General features: G+C 39.5%; 1 protein-coding gene across 1 annotated transcript; it reads right to left on the reverse strand.

The window, feature by feature from the left end:
* Positions 1-1,741: 1,741 nt before the first annotated feature.
* LOC134628692 (sterile alpha motif domain-containing protein 1-like) lies at positions 1,742-16,607 on the reverse strand. Its single transcript, XM_063475439.1, has 7 exons — positions 15,285-16,607; positions 13,974-14,217; positions 12,651-12,778; positions 8,558-8,606; positions 8,364-8,475; positions 5,090-5,204; positions 1,742-4,964 (listed from the first exon to the last, which is right to left on the reverse strand). The coding sequence occupies exons 1-7, from the start codon at positions 16,461-16,463 to the stop codon at positions 4,821-4,823; spliced, it is 1,971 nt and encodes a 656-aa protein (XP_063331509.1). The 5' UTR covers positions 16,464-16,607; the 3' UTR covers positions 1,742-4,820.
* Between the last annotated feature and the right edge of the window lie 258 nt (positions 16,608-16,865).

Raw genomic sequence — 16,865 nt, forward strand, 5'->3', positions numbered from 1 at the left:
CTGTGTGCATACGCAGCTGTTTCACTCACTCTGCTCCTCCTGAGCCTGGCATGACTGCTCCTGTTTGTCCTGTCACACTTTAGATTTCCTTCAATTTTTCACCCTCAGAGTTCACTCTCTCACTGTCTTCTGTAGGTGTTTGCCCTCATAGATTCAAAAGTTGATCTTGTGTAGTTCTAATCAGCACCAAAGAGCTCAGATTTCCCTCTGATCTGACCAGCGCTGTTCAGGTTTTAGTCTTTCTGAAGCTCAGATATTTTCCCAGCAGTCAGAGTCCTTTGTCTTTTCCTCTGTTTTCTAAAAGCAGCATGTTTACAGGAGGTGCTGCCTGCCTGTTTATCAGCGGAGGTATAAATATGTCCATCTAGTTCTCTGTCTTATTATAACCCCAACATGGGTGGACCCATACACACACTTTCACACACACTCCCATGCACACTTACCTTGGAGAGTGTCCCAGAACAGATACAGTGTGATATTTCCTCCTCCTCCTGCTACTAACCAACAAATGCAAGCAAGAGCTGAGCGAGCCTCAAACGCTGTGAAATATTTATGGGTCACAATAAGTTCTGCTTTCAAAAGAACTGACATATCGTCTGTTTTATCTCCTGGACGAGTCCTCTCTTTTCTAAAACACAGCATTGTCCTTCGACTCCTTGTCACCGTGACTGAAGTGAGCTGCTGTTGTGCTCCGGCTGCTCTTGGCCGTTCGTGTATTTATGTTTAGTACACACATACATAGACACACCCTCTCAAGGACACTCACAAAAACACCACCACAGCTTGCAAACAACTGAGCATTCGCTCACTGTGGATTATTTTTATTTTTTATGTTTTATTACTAAATTGTTTGAACAAATGAAAGGAAACAAGCGACAAGGGCTTAAACATACTGTACATTCCCCCTGTGAGAATCAGGACTCGAGCTGTTCCCTCCAACAGATTTAACGAACAAGAAGGAAATGATGTTAACAACACATCGAACACTTTCTTCTTTCTAATGGTAATAATCTTTCAAACACAGTTATTGGAAAGACAGTGAGAGGTAGAGGAGGTTTAAATGCACAAAGAAACACTGAATCTGATTTACGCATCAGTGCACATTGAAATGTTTTGGATATGCTGAAAAAAAAAAAGAAATAAAAATAAGAGAAAGAGACAAAATTACATTGTTTGTATCATAAACATGGAATGTATGCTGTTACAGGACAGATGGAAATAAATTATGCAACAACTGGACACATTTGGTCGCCTTTTGTCGTTATCAGTCAATAAAAGCCATTAAAAAATGCTGGTGATATGAGATCACTTGATTGACTGACTTACCCATAACATTTCTCAGTAAAGAATGTAATCCTAGTTATTAACAATCAGCCAAATGGATTTGTTTTAATATATATATATATATACATATGTACATATATATATATATATATATATATATATATATATATATATATATATATATATATATATATATATATATATATATGTATGTATATGTATATATATATATATATATATATATATATATATATATATATATATATATATATATATATATATATATATATATATATATATATATATATATATATATATATATGTATATGTATATATATATGTATATATATATATATATATATATATATATATATATATATATATATACATATACATACATACATATATACATATATATATATATATATATACATATACATATATATATACACTCACATTAGCATGAATAGTTCAGAGGTGACTTATCGGTTGATTTCAGTTCAATTAGCCGAACTTGACTCTGCAGCTGGTTTCACAGAGATATTTAGATGCTTCTTAGGTGCTTTTTAAATTGAATAGGCCACAAAAGCAGTATTTTTTCTTAAATGCTGACTATCAGTAATATCTATAGGCACAAAAGAAGTAAGCATGTCTATAAGACTTGAGCCTTTGTTATGTAAGTAAAGCGCTTTTAGTGTTTCTTGCTCAAATTTGGGATTTTTTTATCATATGTTTTTTACATCGTCCATTAAAATGCACTTTCCCTGTTAAAAGTAACAATCAGGTCTTTTCATAGACCCAGGAAGGCAAAAGATTGAACCAGCTGCCTGTCCCTTCAAGCTTTTCCTAGTTATGGATGACAAAATTAAAATCTATTTACTAAATATTAAAAAGTAACTGCCAAGTGTAACTAGCTAACAGAAGCAACTAACAAAGTTAATATTACCTTAAGTATGTGTCTGGAACTGACATATAATACACAAATAAATAACCTACATTAAATAAAGACATATTTAGTGCCAATAAAATGTGTGTGTGTGTGTGTGTGTGTGTGTGTGTGTGTGTGTTTGTTTGTTTTTTAATGTAAGGCATGCTACCTTTTGCTGCTACATTCTGTTTTACTTTTATCTTACACTGGTGTTGATTGAACAGCACTAAAGTGTCTTCAAGACATCGAGCTAAATCATTCTCAACGATTAAGCGTGTACGCTGAAAATACCATACAAAAGACTTTACATTTAAAGCTAGTGGTTGATTCATGATGATCTGACGTATGCTGTCATATTAAAGAAGAAGTTCATACAGAAATCCAATTGAAATATTTTTTTTCTCTGGTGTCTAAAACCATAAATATTTGGACGATATTATATTTAATAACTAAAAACATGTCAGGTGACTGTCTTAGCCATTGAAGAATATCACATTTCTTTACTATCCATTTTCAAATTGAATGGTTCTCGGATCAGTTTCGAACTTTTGGCTGAACCTGAACCTCAGCGGAGATCAATGCCTCGCACACTTTAGAACTAATTCTGCCACTTCTATCAGCAATCACAATATTGATAAACACCAGAGGGCCAGTTGTGTTGGCAGCCACACATGTCCATACCATTACATGCCTTCACCATGTTTGATGGATGATGTGGTATGGTATGTTTCTGTCTCCATCATTCTGGTTATTCTTTGCAATATTTCTTCAGAACTCTGCAGGCTCCTTTAGATACTTTCTGGTGTAATCTAGCCTTCTTGTTCTTGTGTATAACAAGCAGTTTGAACTTTGTTGTAAACCCTTTTTTCATTCATGAAGGCATCTCTCGATTGTACACTTTAGAAATACTTAATTAGTGGTTGATTAATATTTCAGTTTTCTTTGGACCTCATAATGAGAATTCCAGTGAACAGTTACCAAATGCAAACTTGGTACTTGGAATCAGCAACAAATATTTTATCTGTTTACTTTGTCATGAAATAACGAAGATAACAGCATCACCATAGAGGTGCCTGTCAGTCAGTTGTCCAATTACTTTTTAGCCTCTGGAAACTGAGGACTATGTACAAAAATAGCTGTTATTCCAATTTGTTTGTTAAAGCTGAAGGCCTGCACTTCAATCATGTCTTGATTTCTTGATCTAAAATCAGTGAGGAGGCGTCCAGAGTCCAAATGTCATTCATTTGGAATAACTCAGCAGTGACTCGGTGAAAATAACATTAAAAAAATCCAATCACTTTGCTTTTGGGTGAGCAGTTTCTGTTAGGAACAATTTTCTTTCTACTGAGCTACACCCATCAATCTTTTCAATGTGACTACAAAGAGAGCGACTATTATCCCCCTCAGCTGAGCTGCAATATCTCTTTTAGTAATAAAGTACTAAATAGTTCCCTTTAATTGGATTTGAGGATGAACTGTCTTCAAGAAACCACAACATCTTAACTCTGGTCCAAGATGTCATGATAACTGAAGATACACTTAAACACTTTTAAATACACTTAAAAATTACACTCTTTGTGTAAGTCATCACTGATGAGTGGATCACTCCCAGTAGATCGATCCATTTAGTTTGTTTAGGAAAAAAGCTCTCAGCTTACATATAATTTCTATAAAATTGGACCTACATAAGACAGTTAAACAGTTCTATGTGACATGCGATTTTAGCTGTCTATTAAAGAAGTAAAGTCTGATGTAAAGCAAATATCAAAGTGTATCTCTGTAAAACCAGCATATGAGGTGGTGATGCATAGCCCCAAGCAGATTTAAAAAATACATTTTCCATATGAGATATTAAGTTACACAAAATCAACCAGCTGACAAGCTGACATGGTTCAAAAGCCTCTCAAACATCTTAGTCAGTTTATTGCTTTGACCAGCAACCGTTTCCAAAATTTCAATAACCCTGCACAGGATTTGTTTTAAACATAGAGAACAATATAAAGGTTCATCATGCCAGCCATCATCAGCCTACTTCAGCTTTGGGAATGTCTCAAATCCGGTCAACCTCTAATTTCTTTGCTGTCCTTTTCAACATGTTCTGTCTATTTGTAGAAGGAAAGGTACACACCAACAAGAACATTCTCAGATCATAGCCCAAAAATGCAAATGACCCCTTCCCCAAGTCCCAGAAAAAAACCATACGGCTTTCAAAATGTGCATAAAAGTTAGCATGAAGTGACAGCTTAAACAAAAACATTTTGCACAGTTTAATCAGTACAATTGCAAAGTGCTTAATTGTTGTTTGTTTGTCTTAAAGGAGAAATTGCATGGTTGTTTGAAAATCTCTGCTCTACTTTCTCCCTCCGACACTTGTGCTCTGATAGAAAATCCTTGTTGTCTAGAAAATCCAGTCTCATATCTGATGTCAAGAGGCAGGAGGATAAGAAACAACGGTGTGTGTGTACCTGTGTTTTTGTGTTTGCATGTGTTGTGTGACATGAGATGAAAAGTGAAGTGTATTGTACTGTATATCATGCATGCATTTTTATACTACGTTAGCTATATGTAGATACAAACATAACAGTCTGCTTGTATTTGATTCATGCTGTTAGCAGTCGTCATCCTCAAAGTGTGTTTTCTGCAGAACCTTTACATGACGTTCATAGATCTTGAGGGCGGGGCCAAGTCTGATTGACAGGCCAGTCAAAACATCATTACGCTGCATGAGGAGAAGTGACTTTCCATCGATTTCCTAATGAAGAGAGCAAAACAGCGCATGCAGGTGCATGTTGATTACAAGTGTTTAAAGTGAACCGCAAGCCATTGAGCTTCTGTATGGTGCACTCTAGTGGCAACTAAGGAAGATCACAGCCTTACCTGGGTCCTGAATGCAGCAGCCTGCTCAGGGAAACCCGCTGCTGTGAAATAACTGACAACATCTGACACTGTCCAGTTTACTGGGCTCCCATTGATGCCCTCAGACTTCATGAGCCTGCAAAAATAACAAAGTTGGTCAAACAGAAAACATGCAGGAGGAGACATTGAAATAGTCAATTTTAACAGTTATAGTGCTGCCAGATTTATTTTTCCTCTCTTTTGTAAATTCTATAGTGCATAGCATGACTGCAGAAAAACCATCAATGCTTTTTCATTTCATAAAACTGGTGGAGAGCTGGGGGCAGAAAAAAAACCTATTAGAGTTTGGTGCTGATCTGGATCACTTTGTCTAACCTTGCAGAAGTCATTCCCCTCTAGTATAATATGCATTGACTTACTGTGTTTCAGTGATTACTTTTGTGTCACGGTTGGTATAATCATATGTCTCACTTTATTTTAAGTGTATAATGTAATCAGGGAAGAGCTTATATTGCACTACACAATATCCTGTGATTAAGTGCTTGGTGGTGATTAGTTGGATATTAAGGTTGAAATTAAACTCACACAACTGTTAAAATATTATAACTTTTTTGTGTCCTGTCTGCAGATTGAAGCTAAGATCTCACAGGTTAAGTACAATTGTTTAGTTTTAATTTATGGGTGGTCACATCCATATTGTCTGAAAAGAGTCCATCAAATATGGGCAAATATCAAATATGACACTAAACAAATGTAGGATGTTCTTCACATGTAAAATCATGTGAAAATGAAAGTACACCGTCCTTGAGTTTCAGGGTTTTATATATTATAATAAATGTCACCTTGTAGAACCACCTCTGCCACATCACTGTCAAACAATTTTGGCCAGCTTTTCTTTACAACGTTGCTTCAGTTCAATGAGGGGATTTGTTTATGCACAGCTCTCTTAAGGTCCCACCACAGGTGGTTGAGGTCAATGAGGTTGAGGTCTAGACTTTCAGTGGGCAATTGGAACACCTTGATTCTTTTCTGTTTTTAGCCATTTTGTTGTAGATTTGCTGCTGTTCTCATTGATCATTGTCCTCTTGCAAGATCCAATTTGGGAAAAGCTTTATCTGTCAAACAGACAGTCTCATGTTTCACTCAAGAATACTTTGGTATACAGAGGAGTTCGTGCTCAACTCAATGACTGACAGATGCCCAGGTCCTGTGGCTGCAAACCAAGCCCAATTCATCACCCCTTGACCACCGTACTGACAGCTGGTCTGAGGTGTTTGTGTTCATACGCTGTTTGCTTTTTTCTAAATGTGACACTGAGCATTATGGCCAAACATCTCCAGTTTAGATTCGTCATTTTTCCAGATGCAACTTTGCAAACCTAAGTTGCGCTGCCATGTTCTCTTTTAACAAGAAGAGGCTTTCTCCTGACAACCCTTCCAAACAATCCACGCATGTCAGTCTTGTTCTAATTGACTTGTAATGAATTTAACATTAAACATGCTGACTGAGGCCTGTAAAATGTGAGACGGAGTTCTTGGGGTTTTTTGCAATTTCTCTAAGCATTGCAGGGTCTGACCTTGGAAGGAATTTACTGGTACATCTACACAGACAGAGGCCCATAGTGAAGGTCTTATAATGAGAGGTAGTGCAAAAAATGTTATGTAGAGAACAGTAAAAAGCAAAAAAAAAAAAAACCCTAAAAATATAAAACTAAGATTGTGCAAAAGTTTACTGCAAATAGCATTAATAAATAATATGTACACAACAAGAAACAGCAGAAACAAGCTGGGAAGATGGACAGCTGTCTTCTCAATGCTGAATGATGGACTTTCATGTGTCTGGCAGTCCAGTCTGGCAGTTTGGACTGCCAGACTGCAACTGGACCTTATGTACATTCTGTAGTATTCATTCCACCTCATTTCATTTCTGTCATCCTGTATTCTATGTATATAAGTTTAGATTGGTTATTTATAGTTGGTTTACACAGCTTTGTGTATGTATGTGTATGCATGTGTAATGTATATATAGACACGTGTGTGTGTGTGTGTGTGTGTGTGTGTGTGTGTGTGTGTGTGTGTGTGTGTGTGTGTGTGTGTGTGTGTGTGTGTGTGTGTGTGATTTACATTGCTGTGCTTGAGAGTCACCATCTACCGGAACCAAATTCCTTGTATGTGTCTGCACATATACATGGCCAATAAACACGATTCTGATTCTGATTAAAATGTTTGGAAATGGTCTTATAACCCTTTCTGTATTGATGGGCAGCAGCAATTGCTTCACCAAGATCATTGCTGCTGTGTTTCTTCTTTTGCACTGTGTTAACACACACCTGAATGTTCCAGACCAGCAAACTGCTAAAAATCTGCTTTTATAGAGGAAGTCACGCTTGCTGATGATTAGTTAATCAAGTGCATTTGGCTGCTTCTTACCCTGTTAAGTCCTATCAAGGTTTACTTAGTTTTTCACACACTGCTTCTGTATTTAGTTATAAATGATATAAATAATAACACAGTATAATATGTCATGTTTTGTAGCTCATCTGACGTTCTAATTTTAGAACCTGCTAAAGACCAGGTGTCTATTTAAAATTAATCAAAATATGAAATAAACTCAATTTTATTTATTTAATTTTAATCAGTCAAATGTTACAATGCACACTGGTCTGTGCAGGACTGCAGTGAGAAATCTGTTGCAGAGTTATTAAATTTTTGTAATTCATATTTTTTTTATCTAAACAGTTTTTAGCTTTAGGAATAGTTTTCTTGTTTGAAAGATTTGATTGTTTTTTCAAATTATTATTGTTTTGAAGAAAATGACAACATACAGAGAAGGACAACGCATCACTCCAAAGTATTTCAAGAAACTGCAAGATAAGACAGAGCCTGTAAAGAGAATAATGGGAGGTGTAAATGTGAGTGTGTGGGTTTTAGTTTCAGTCTAATTTTGTTTTGTTTTTTTTACTTGGCAGGACAGCGCAGAGAGTGGGCAGGAAAACTCAGGAAAGTGAGAAAATGTTTGCGTTGAAAGACAGTTTGATGAACATCTGAAAAACTTTAAATAGTTTGTGGAATTCTTTGTTTTGCTAGCATAAAAGCAAACATTAAAAAGGGAGCAAACACACAAAAAAGCAAAGCAGAAATAAAATCTGTATCAGCACCAAATTGATATTTTTAACATATATATTGGTATGTATCGTCAGAATTTCACACAAAGAAGCTGTTGACTTTTGTTCATAGTTTTCTAACGCTTGTGTGCATGCATGCATCAGTATCTGCAACATCTCTACTGTACTCACACTCCACTGCTAACGGTTATCCCTCGTTCTTCAGATCGGCTGGAGTCTCTCGGGGAGGCTGTGGGTGTTAGCAGGCAGGACGACACACCGACCTCTGTCTTGCACTCCAAATCTACGAAGGAGGCAAGTATGATTCCTTGTCGTGAAACCCGAACATGCACTCAGTTTGAGATTATCAATGAAACGAAACTCACTGTTAAAGTCTGAGGAGCTGTGGTTTATTTCATCATGTTGTGTCTGATTCTGTGCATGGAGAGGAAAGAAAGACGGGGGTTAAATTAAATGCAAAGAGGGAATGTCAGGGCAATACAGAGAGAGTCATATGACCTCCGCCTAAAATGAAGGACAAGAGGAGCTAGCAGCATGAAGATGCATCATGACAAAACCACAGTGGGACATTGAGACCATCTGCTGTGGGAGTAAAAATGATGATGTGCAAAGGTATGAAGTGGACTGGTGGGGGGGGCGAAGTTTGACAAAGCTGATGAGTCACCCTGGTGGAGAACTGAAGTCTCCCTTAGACAGCTTTTGTAATAGGATTTTTCAGCCCGACTTTTGAAAGCATAGAAAAGCCTCCTGGAGATAAATGGATGCCTCCACATACTAACCAGTAGCATCTGAACCTCTCATTACTTTAACCAACAAAACTCTGTAATTGCATTTGAAATCACTCCTCTGTTGACATTGTCATTACACAATACATAAGAAGTGCTTGGATAATAAGTGCTATGTTGAGCATTGCATGGTATATGTTCAAAAAAAGGTATATACACACATTATGCAAACCACATTTGTGCTGCCACGCTGGAATTGATTAACTAATTTTTCTGTTCAGGAATGCAAGTGAATAGCTGTATTTTGGCATCTTTAATTAAAAAAATGATAATTTACTTTAGTGTTTTTTTTTTTGCATTTGTAAAACAGTAAATTTTAAAATTTGTGGATAACAACAGTAATTAAAAATTCAGTTAAAGAGCATGTACACACTGGTGGATTAACCAGTTATAGAAACATAAGAAAAGATTTTCATAGTTACAAATACCTTTAATAAACCTTACACTGGGTGGTGGTCTAACACATTTTGAAGCAGTGTATATCAACATTCATATACTATATATACCACTGATACCTAATAAAGTCTTTATTGGGTAATAATTATTTATTTTAATCATTTTCATATAAAGTGCCCAGCATGCACACGGCTTCAGTGTTTGGGTATGTTGTTGGAGAAATGTTAAGAGTGTGTGATAAACTGCTGTTTACTCTGATTACATTTTCTAGATCAGTGTGGATCATAGTTTTAGTAGTAATCAAATAGTAATCATAATCATAATAGTAATTTAGTAATCAAATAATTACTAAACAAGAGTAATCTGCCTGCTACATTTTCTTATAATTTATTTGAACCTCTTGAAAAATGTAAAGTGTTGCTAGAGGCTTCTTTTCTGACATTCAGAACTCTTACCAGGAATACTCATTTAAACGCACTATTTTGCGTAAGTTAAAAAACATGATAAAGGTATAACTCCCTCATCCAAATCAGGACAACAGAACTAATGAAAGGGTCAGAGAGATGTCAGTCTAGCTCATTCTGTACTTACACCCTTTTTAATATTTTGTTCCTCCTTAATAACCCGTTAATCAGCATCAGGCTCTTAATCACATATTGGGCATATCCTGTAGTACAGAGTAAGACATTTCCTGATTGTATAATTATCTAAAGTGTGACAAAGCTTGGCCATTCAACATTAATCATAACGTAATATTTGGTTTTCCAGTGAAAGGGAGAACTTGCACTTTTAAGATTTTACTGTTGCAGAGAGCAAAACACTGACTTCTATGTCAAAAATTGACGCAGCCTTCATTTCAAGGATAATCACTCCCATTCAGAGCTGGTTCTCTGATTGTAATCCAGTGACCAAACAGCAGTTTTAGTTAAAGAGGCCACAGTTTGCGACCATAAAGTGACTCATCAGATCAGGAACCCAACTAGAAGCAGGTTTGTTGCTTTTTCAACACTAAGAGCAACAATTTGTTCTCTAGGTTCAGTTAACACAGACTATAATGCCCTGACATGTTTGATGGAGAACAGTAATGGAAAATAAGATGATTCTTGGAACATGCCATTGTGTACCTGAGATTTATTTTTAAATCTACTCATCAGATTTGGCTCAGTGGAATTTTGTTTTTGGAAATCCAGCATGTGTCGCCGGCACAAGTATTAAAGGTAACAAAACTTTCTCAGAATGATCTACAAGAATGTTGGAAGTGGTGCAGAACTGCCCAAGGAGGTTATCTTAAAATCAGGTTTAATTTTTTACATTTTTATACAAGTTTTGTAACTTCACAATCATGAATTACATTGTGACAGTTAGACCTATAAGACCTACAAAACCATTTAAATAATAACTTCTAAAAGCAGTGCAGAAAAAATATAATGTGAAATCTTTAATATTTTTAATTATTATTTTTATAGTTATTAGTGTCCCTGAATTAGATAAGCAGATGGATGGACGGACGGACGGACAGATGGAATGGATAGATATTTATTTGAGACGGTTCTTTGATGAGTTAAGATAAATTAAATGAAAACAATTAGTGCATATTATTGAGTTTTCTTAAAGTTTGCTCTCAGATTTGTTGCTTAATACCGGGACATAAACATTAAGAGTAGCTGAATATTGCTTGAACTGATCTAACTGTGTGCTAAACTTGGTTTAATAGGTTAAACAGGGGAAAAGCATGAGATGGATTTTCTGTAATTGGTTGCAGGATTTTGAGTTTTTGGGTTTAAATGTTTGTTTCCATTCTTGTGCTCTAAGTTTTTGATTATTTGTTAGGCTGACTTTGGGATTTCCTGTTTTGATTTATTTATTATTATAAGTATATTGTGAGTGTTTTTTATTTCAAGGTTTCTACTGATATTTGTAGTAGGAGTAGTAGTAGCTTTCCTTACTCTGATATAAAATAATTGGCTTGTATATTTAATCTCCTAAGACCCGAACTCTTCCACGGCATGCATTTTTAATTTCTCTTTGATATTTGGGCTGATTGGGACCCGATGAATGTAAAAACAAAGAATTACCAGATTTTTATTTACCTGATTTTTGTTTCTAAGAAAAATGAGAGCCACATATGAGGATATTTGTTTAAAATGTCGATAGAACAGCAACAGTATAATGTCCTTGTAAGTGGATATCAGGCCCTTGTAGAGCAAAATTGAGCATTTTGGTCTAAATAACCCAAAATGGGATGTCCACATATGTGGACGTCCTAGGAGGTTAAACAGACTAATAACATACAGAAATTTCCTTAACAACCTAAGATCAGCCAAGTAAGTACAAAACTCTGATTCAGCCTTCAGATGATTCCTCCTTCCTTCTTATGAGATGCTGAAAAAACGCTTTTAAGGGAATTGAGAAAAATCAAATATGCGAAAGATGTCGATGAATTAAGGTATTCAAATTGAGTGAAGTCATTGTCATGTTGAAAATACCCCCCAGTTTTGGTTGATTTGAGCTTTGTGATATGGCACGTAATCCTCAGAAGGTGGGTATGTCCTTATCATAAAGGGATAGCATTTTCTCACCTCTGGCATCAGCAAGGCATTTTTACCCAGAGAACTGTTGCTCACTGAATATTTTCTCTTTTCTGGACCATTCTCTGTTAATCCTAGAGATGGTTATGTAGCAGATCAGCAGTTTCTGAAATACTCAGACCAGCCTGTCTGGTACCAACAACCATGCCCGGTTCAAAGTCACTTAAATCAACTTTCTTCCTCATTCTGAAGCTCAGCTTGAACTTCAGCTGGTTGAACTTCAGCTCAGTGCATATCGTCCTCCACAGGCCGATATGCACTGAGCTGCTGCCATGTGATTGGCTGATTAGATATTTATGTTAGTTGGCAGTTAGACACTTCTGAAATAATCGGAAAAACGAGTTCCTGACCAGGAAAACTGAAAAGTCTGAGAAGGTTTCGGCAGATACAGACACTGAGTTGTTGACATCATATAGGCAGCATCATGGAGGATAAAAGTAGATGTCAATTCATGGTTAAAATAGTCCAAATTCACATCTTTTGTTTTTTGCAAACATTTAACTTGTAATTTAGGATTTTCACTAATGACCACTCCTCTAGGAAAAGAGCATTACTACACAAAGAATACTTTCACATTTAATCCTCCAGTATATTTGACTTATAATACTTGTGTACTATCAGTCAAACCATTTTGAATGATTGAAAAAACAGAACAAAACAAAAACTAAGTGGATGACACATGTACTTACACTCACTTGCACCTCCATTGGTATCTGATCAGGGGAACCAGCTCTCTCTTCCATGACTGGACCATTACTCTGTGACTGCGAGGCTCCCTGAACCGGTGTGTCGGGGATGAAATCAAGCACCGGCAAACCTGAGTCAAAGCAAGGTAAAAAGACTGAAGAAAGGAAATTCTATATCTGAAAATAGTTTAATGGTAGCATAGGAGCAACTATTTATGTAATCTACTGTGTACAGTACTGTCAAAAAGTCTTGAGCTACTCCTCATTTCTATATTTTTTACTTCCAAGGAGCCAGACTTCCTTCTGATTTATTAAAATGCTCTTGAGTCCAGGAAGGTATTTTGAAGGTTCTTTTGGACATTGGTTGCTTTTTCATTCATTTTCTGTCCAGTCCTGGTAACTGGCTATTCACAGAGGACACAGAGAACACTGACCTAAGTGTAAAAAATGTATAAATTGTATGTGTAGGCACTTTATTACCAGCACCCAGTTGCAAAAATACATAATGCGTTCCCAATCCTTTAGCTGAATTCACAAAATATGTCAAAGATAACACAGTTTCTTTGTGTTATTAAAGAAAATGTGTATGGACTGACCCAGTGAAACCTCATAAGAAATGGTCTCAGTGGAAGGGTGGTTATCAAGAAGCTTATCTTAAGAAAGAAAAACAGGGAAAGGGCTGATGCACGGCAAATTACATAAGAACTGAACTGAAAATTAGTAGCAACAGGTTCAAATAAAGACATCAACATTACTGAGGCACTGTGAGATCATCTTGCCAGAGACCTGAGCAAAAGGGAGCCAACATCTGAAGAAGAGCTTTGAAATGCCCTTCAGGAAGCCTGGAGAACAGTTCCTGAAGACTACTTAAAAAATAACAGGAATGCTTACCTAAGCAAGTTCAGTCTGTGCTGAAGAACAAAGGTGGTCAAGCCAAATATTTACTTTGAAACGCCTCAGAACTGTACAAACTCTATTTCTATATATGTCTGCAAAGTTCAATAAGTTGCTGCCCACATTCCCATTTTCATAGCAAAACATAAAGAAAGGAAAAATTATTCAAGTATTAAATAATTACTAGTATTAGTTATTAGTTATTAGTATTAGTCTGGAGTTTGAAATTGTTGTTGAAGCAAAATTAAAAACTTAAAAAAGTCCAATTTAAAGTTGGAAATCTGTTTGAAAAGAAAAAAACAAATAACCACTCAAAGGTTTTAAGAAGCAGCAGCAGTGGTCAGTAAAGAGCTATTTAATACAACCGTGAGAATATTACTAGTTCTTTAATGAGGCTGCCTCTGAGTACACACAGCCATTCAGTGCACACACCTTTGCCTCCCTCCTGCTGCTCCTGCTGGGGGCTCTCCTGCTTTGATGCTTTCTGGATCTCAGCATCTTCTCTGATTTTCTCAATGAGCACTGGTTCGGTTGTCATGGCTACCGGGGATAGTCCTCCCTCCTCCTCAGAACTCCGAGTATCATCCTCCTCCTCTTCTTCCTCGTTGTCTTCCCGTTCCTCTTCTTCACTGGCTGTTTCCATCGGCTCATTCTCCTGGAGAGAGGGTGACGGCGGCTGCAAGCACACATAAAGTTGTATCAGAAGAAACGCAATCAAAAAAAGGTGGGGGGTGCACTGCTTTTCGAGATGAGTTTAAAGCTAAGTTAATCGCTCCCTGAGTTTTGAGGGTTATAAGAGCATATCAGGTCTGCTGAGCTTCTCCGGGGCAGACAGTGCTGCTCATAAACACCCCCCACTTGGAGAAAGACATCAGAAATAACGATAGCCGCCTACTATAGCCAAGTTTGCACGCACACACAGAGGGGAGAGAGAGAGCGCGAGGGAGGAGAGTGCGCTGTCAGAAATGACACAAAGGACTTAATGAAGCAAGAAACGGGAGGGGTGGTGGGACATGAACGGGAAGGCTATAATAAAAACGTTAGAATGGCGCTTTTATTATATGAGTAAACACGATGTCCGGCCGATGGGGCTGAGTCCTCCGTCGGCCTGCGCGACAGAGCAGCGCTCACAGGAGCGCGGCAGCGGCACGTCTCAAGTTTAGACAGACACCGCCTACTGCGCGGCAGGCCCAGACACTCCGCGCGCCGGTGTGCACGGCTAAAGTTTATAGGAACGAAATCAGATGTTATTGACCCGAAAACAGCGAAGTGGAATCGAAATCTGTAGGTGCTCGTGCTCGCGCCGCGCACAGACGCTCTTTGGTGCGCGCTCTCGCCCTGGGAGCCGGGGAAAGCCGCTCCGGAGCTGTCTGCTCCTCTCTGTAACCCGCACCTTTTGTGCAGGAAGCTGAGCTATACATACACACACAGACAGAGACACGCATTTGGCGAGGCTACAGAGGACAAACGCAACACAGGCACGGTCGCATCCCGCTGACAAGCAGCCGAGACAATAACGCATTTCCTCAAATCCCCTTAAACACTTTTTGAAACATTGAGGTTTGACAAGAAGAAGAAGAAGAAAAAACGAAGCACACGCCGGGCGACGGAAGCGCGTCCTAATGCTGTGCGTGCGGTTTCAACCCGCGATCATTAATTTATCGGCAATCCATCGAGCCAAAGCTGCTCGCTGAGCCCCGCACAGTCCAGACGTGTCGAAAATATTAAGTTAGCGTTGCCCACCTTTTTCACAGCGTGTTTGTCCTGCAGTGCGCTCTTTGCAAGTCTGTCAGCGGACGCATTCTTCGGCATCGGTTCCTCTACCACCACCCCCCTCAGAGGGAGAGTAATGTTCCCGCAGCGGGTCCTGCGCAGCCTGCCCCTCGCCACCTCTCTCTCCATGACCACTTTGACTTTGCCTCGGGTCAGCTTTTCCTCCGACAGCCGTTCCTGGCTGCTCAGATAACCCAGGATCTCCTTCAGCCCAAGCGGCTTCATGTGGCCTCTGGTCACAGCGGCTGAGCCCCCTCGGAGGCTCTTCTCGGACAGGCTGCGAACAGAAGCGACTAATCTGTCGCCCAGGTCCGAGTTGGCGTGGTTCCCCGTTGTTTTGGTGCTCCCTCCTCCGACTCGAAGTTTGGGCTTGAGGGGCACAGACTGCTTCTGCCTTTGATTCTGATGGACACTGCTGACGCTCCCAGGGCAAGTTTTGCTCTGCGTGTCAGCCCGGGACACAGCACACTCCTTTTCTGCGCTAACTGCATCGGCTTTGCTCTGAGCCGTCCTGCCGCCGTCAGCCCCGCTGTGTGCGCCTGTCCTGTGGCCGAAACCGGGCGACGGACAGTCCCCCGCCGCCTGCTGTCCTAATCCCTTGTCTCTCGGTGCACTCGCTTTCTCCTCTTTACAGCCGCTCCCGACAGCACAGCCCGTTGTTGCGCCACAACTGAGGCACCCGTTTCCGCTACTCGGGCTGGAGGCAGGCTTGAGCTTTTTGCCGGTGGTGCTGCCTGATGTTTGAGTGTGTGGATCTGGGCTGGGCTCCGAGTCCTCCTCTGCCTCCTCCTGGTCCGTGAAGCTGTGCGCACTGTCGCCGTTGTTGTTCAGATGATCGTGTTTGGTCCGCTCCCTCGCTGCCTCCGCGCTGCTGCTGCTGCTGCCAGCGGCCGTAAACTCACTCTTCTTTCTGCTTTTCCTCTGCACCTTCGCCGCGTTTCGGTACGATATGGACCCCTTGTAGCTAACTTTGAGCACCGTCTGCTCTTGAATCAGTTTTTCCAGTTCTGTCCTGGTTCGGTCCGGGTCTGACCCGTGTCGTCTCCGGACCATTCGACAGATCCTCTCCAGATCCGGACGGGCTTTTCTCGAGCGGAGAGAGTCGATTGTTTCCAGGATCCACTCTCGGTACTTGTTTGGCTCGGACATCTTCTCCTGCTGGTGCGGATGGGGTTTGGCCCGAGTGCGTCTTTTTTTCCTTCTCTGTTGTTTCACAAGTGACGCTGTGTCAAAGCTGGGAAGCCAAAGTGCGATCCCCGGCTGGAGAATGAGGACGGAAGCCTGGCTGGTACGCTTGCGTTCGTTTGCCACATTGTGCGCTTAAGGTGGACCGAAGATGGCGCCTATGGTCTCTGCCGCCAGAGACGCAAATTGCATTTAAGGTGGAATTGACTCGCATTCGCGTGGCTCAGAGCCACGTTCTTTGTTCGCAGTCTTATTCTGATCAGCCTACGGTTTACAGCAGCACAGTGGATTTCAGCACAAAGAAACACGCATGCAGCCTCCGTCGAGGACACCCCGGGTATTTGCGTGTTATATTTTTGAGCGTTA

Source organism: Pelmatolapia mariae, linkage group LG6, assembly GCF_036321145.2.
Source record: "Pelmatolapia mariae isolate MD_Pm_ZW linkage group LG6, Pm_UMD_F_2, whole genome shotgun sequence".
NCBI classification, from domain to species: Eukaryota; Metazoa; Chordata; class Actinopteri; order Cichliformes; family Cichlidae; genus Pelmatolapia; species Pelmatolapia mariae.

Coding starts and splice junctions, on each gene's coding strand:
- LOC134628692 (XM_063475439.1), bottom strand. CDS start 16,463: ATGTCCGAGCCAAACAAGTACCGAGAGTGGATCCTGGAAACAATCGAC. Junction 12,779..13,973: donor GCAGCAGGAGGGAGGCAAAG/GTGTGTGCACTG, acceptor GCTTTGACTCAG/GTTTGCCGGTGCTTGATTTC. Junction 8,476..8,557: donor CAGCTCCTCAGACTTTAACA/GTGAGTTTCGTT, acceptor CCTCCTTCGTAG/ATTTGGAGTGCAAGACAGAG.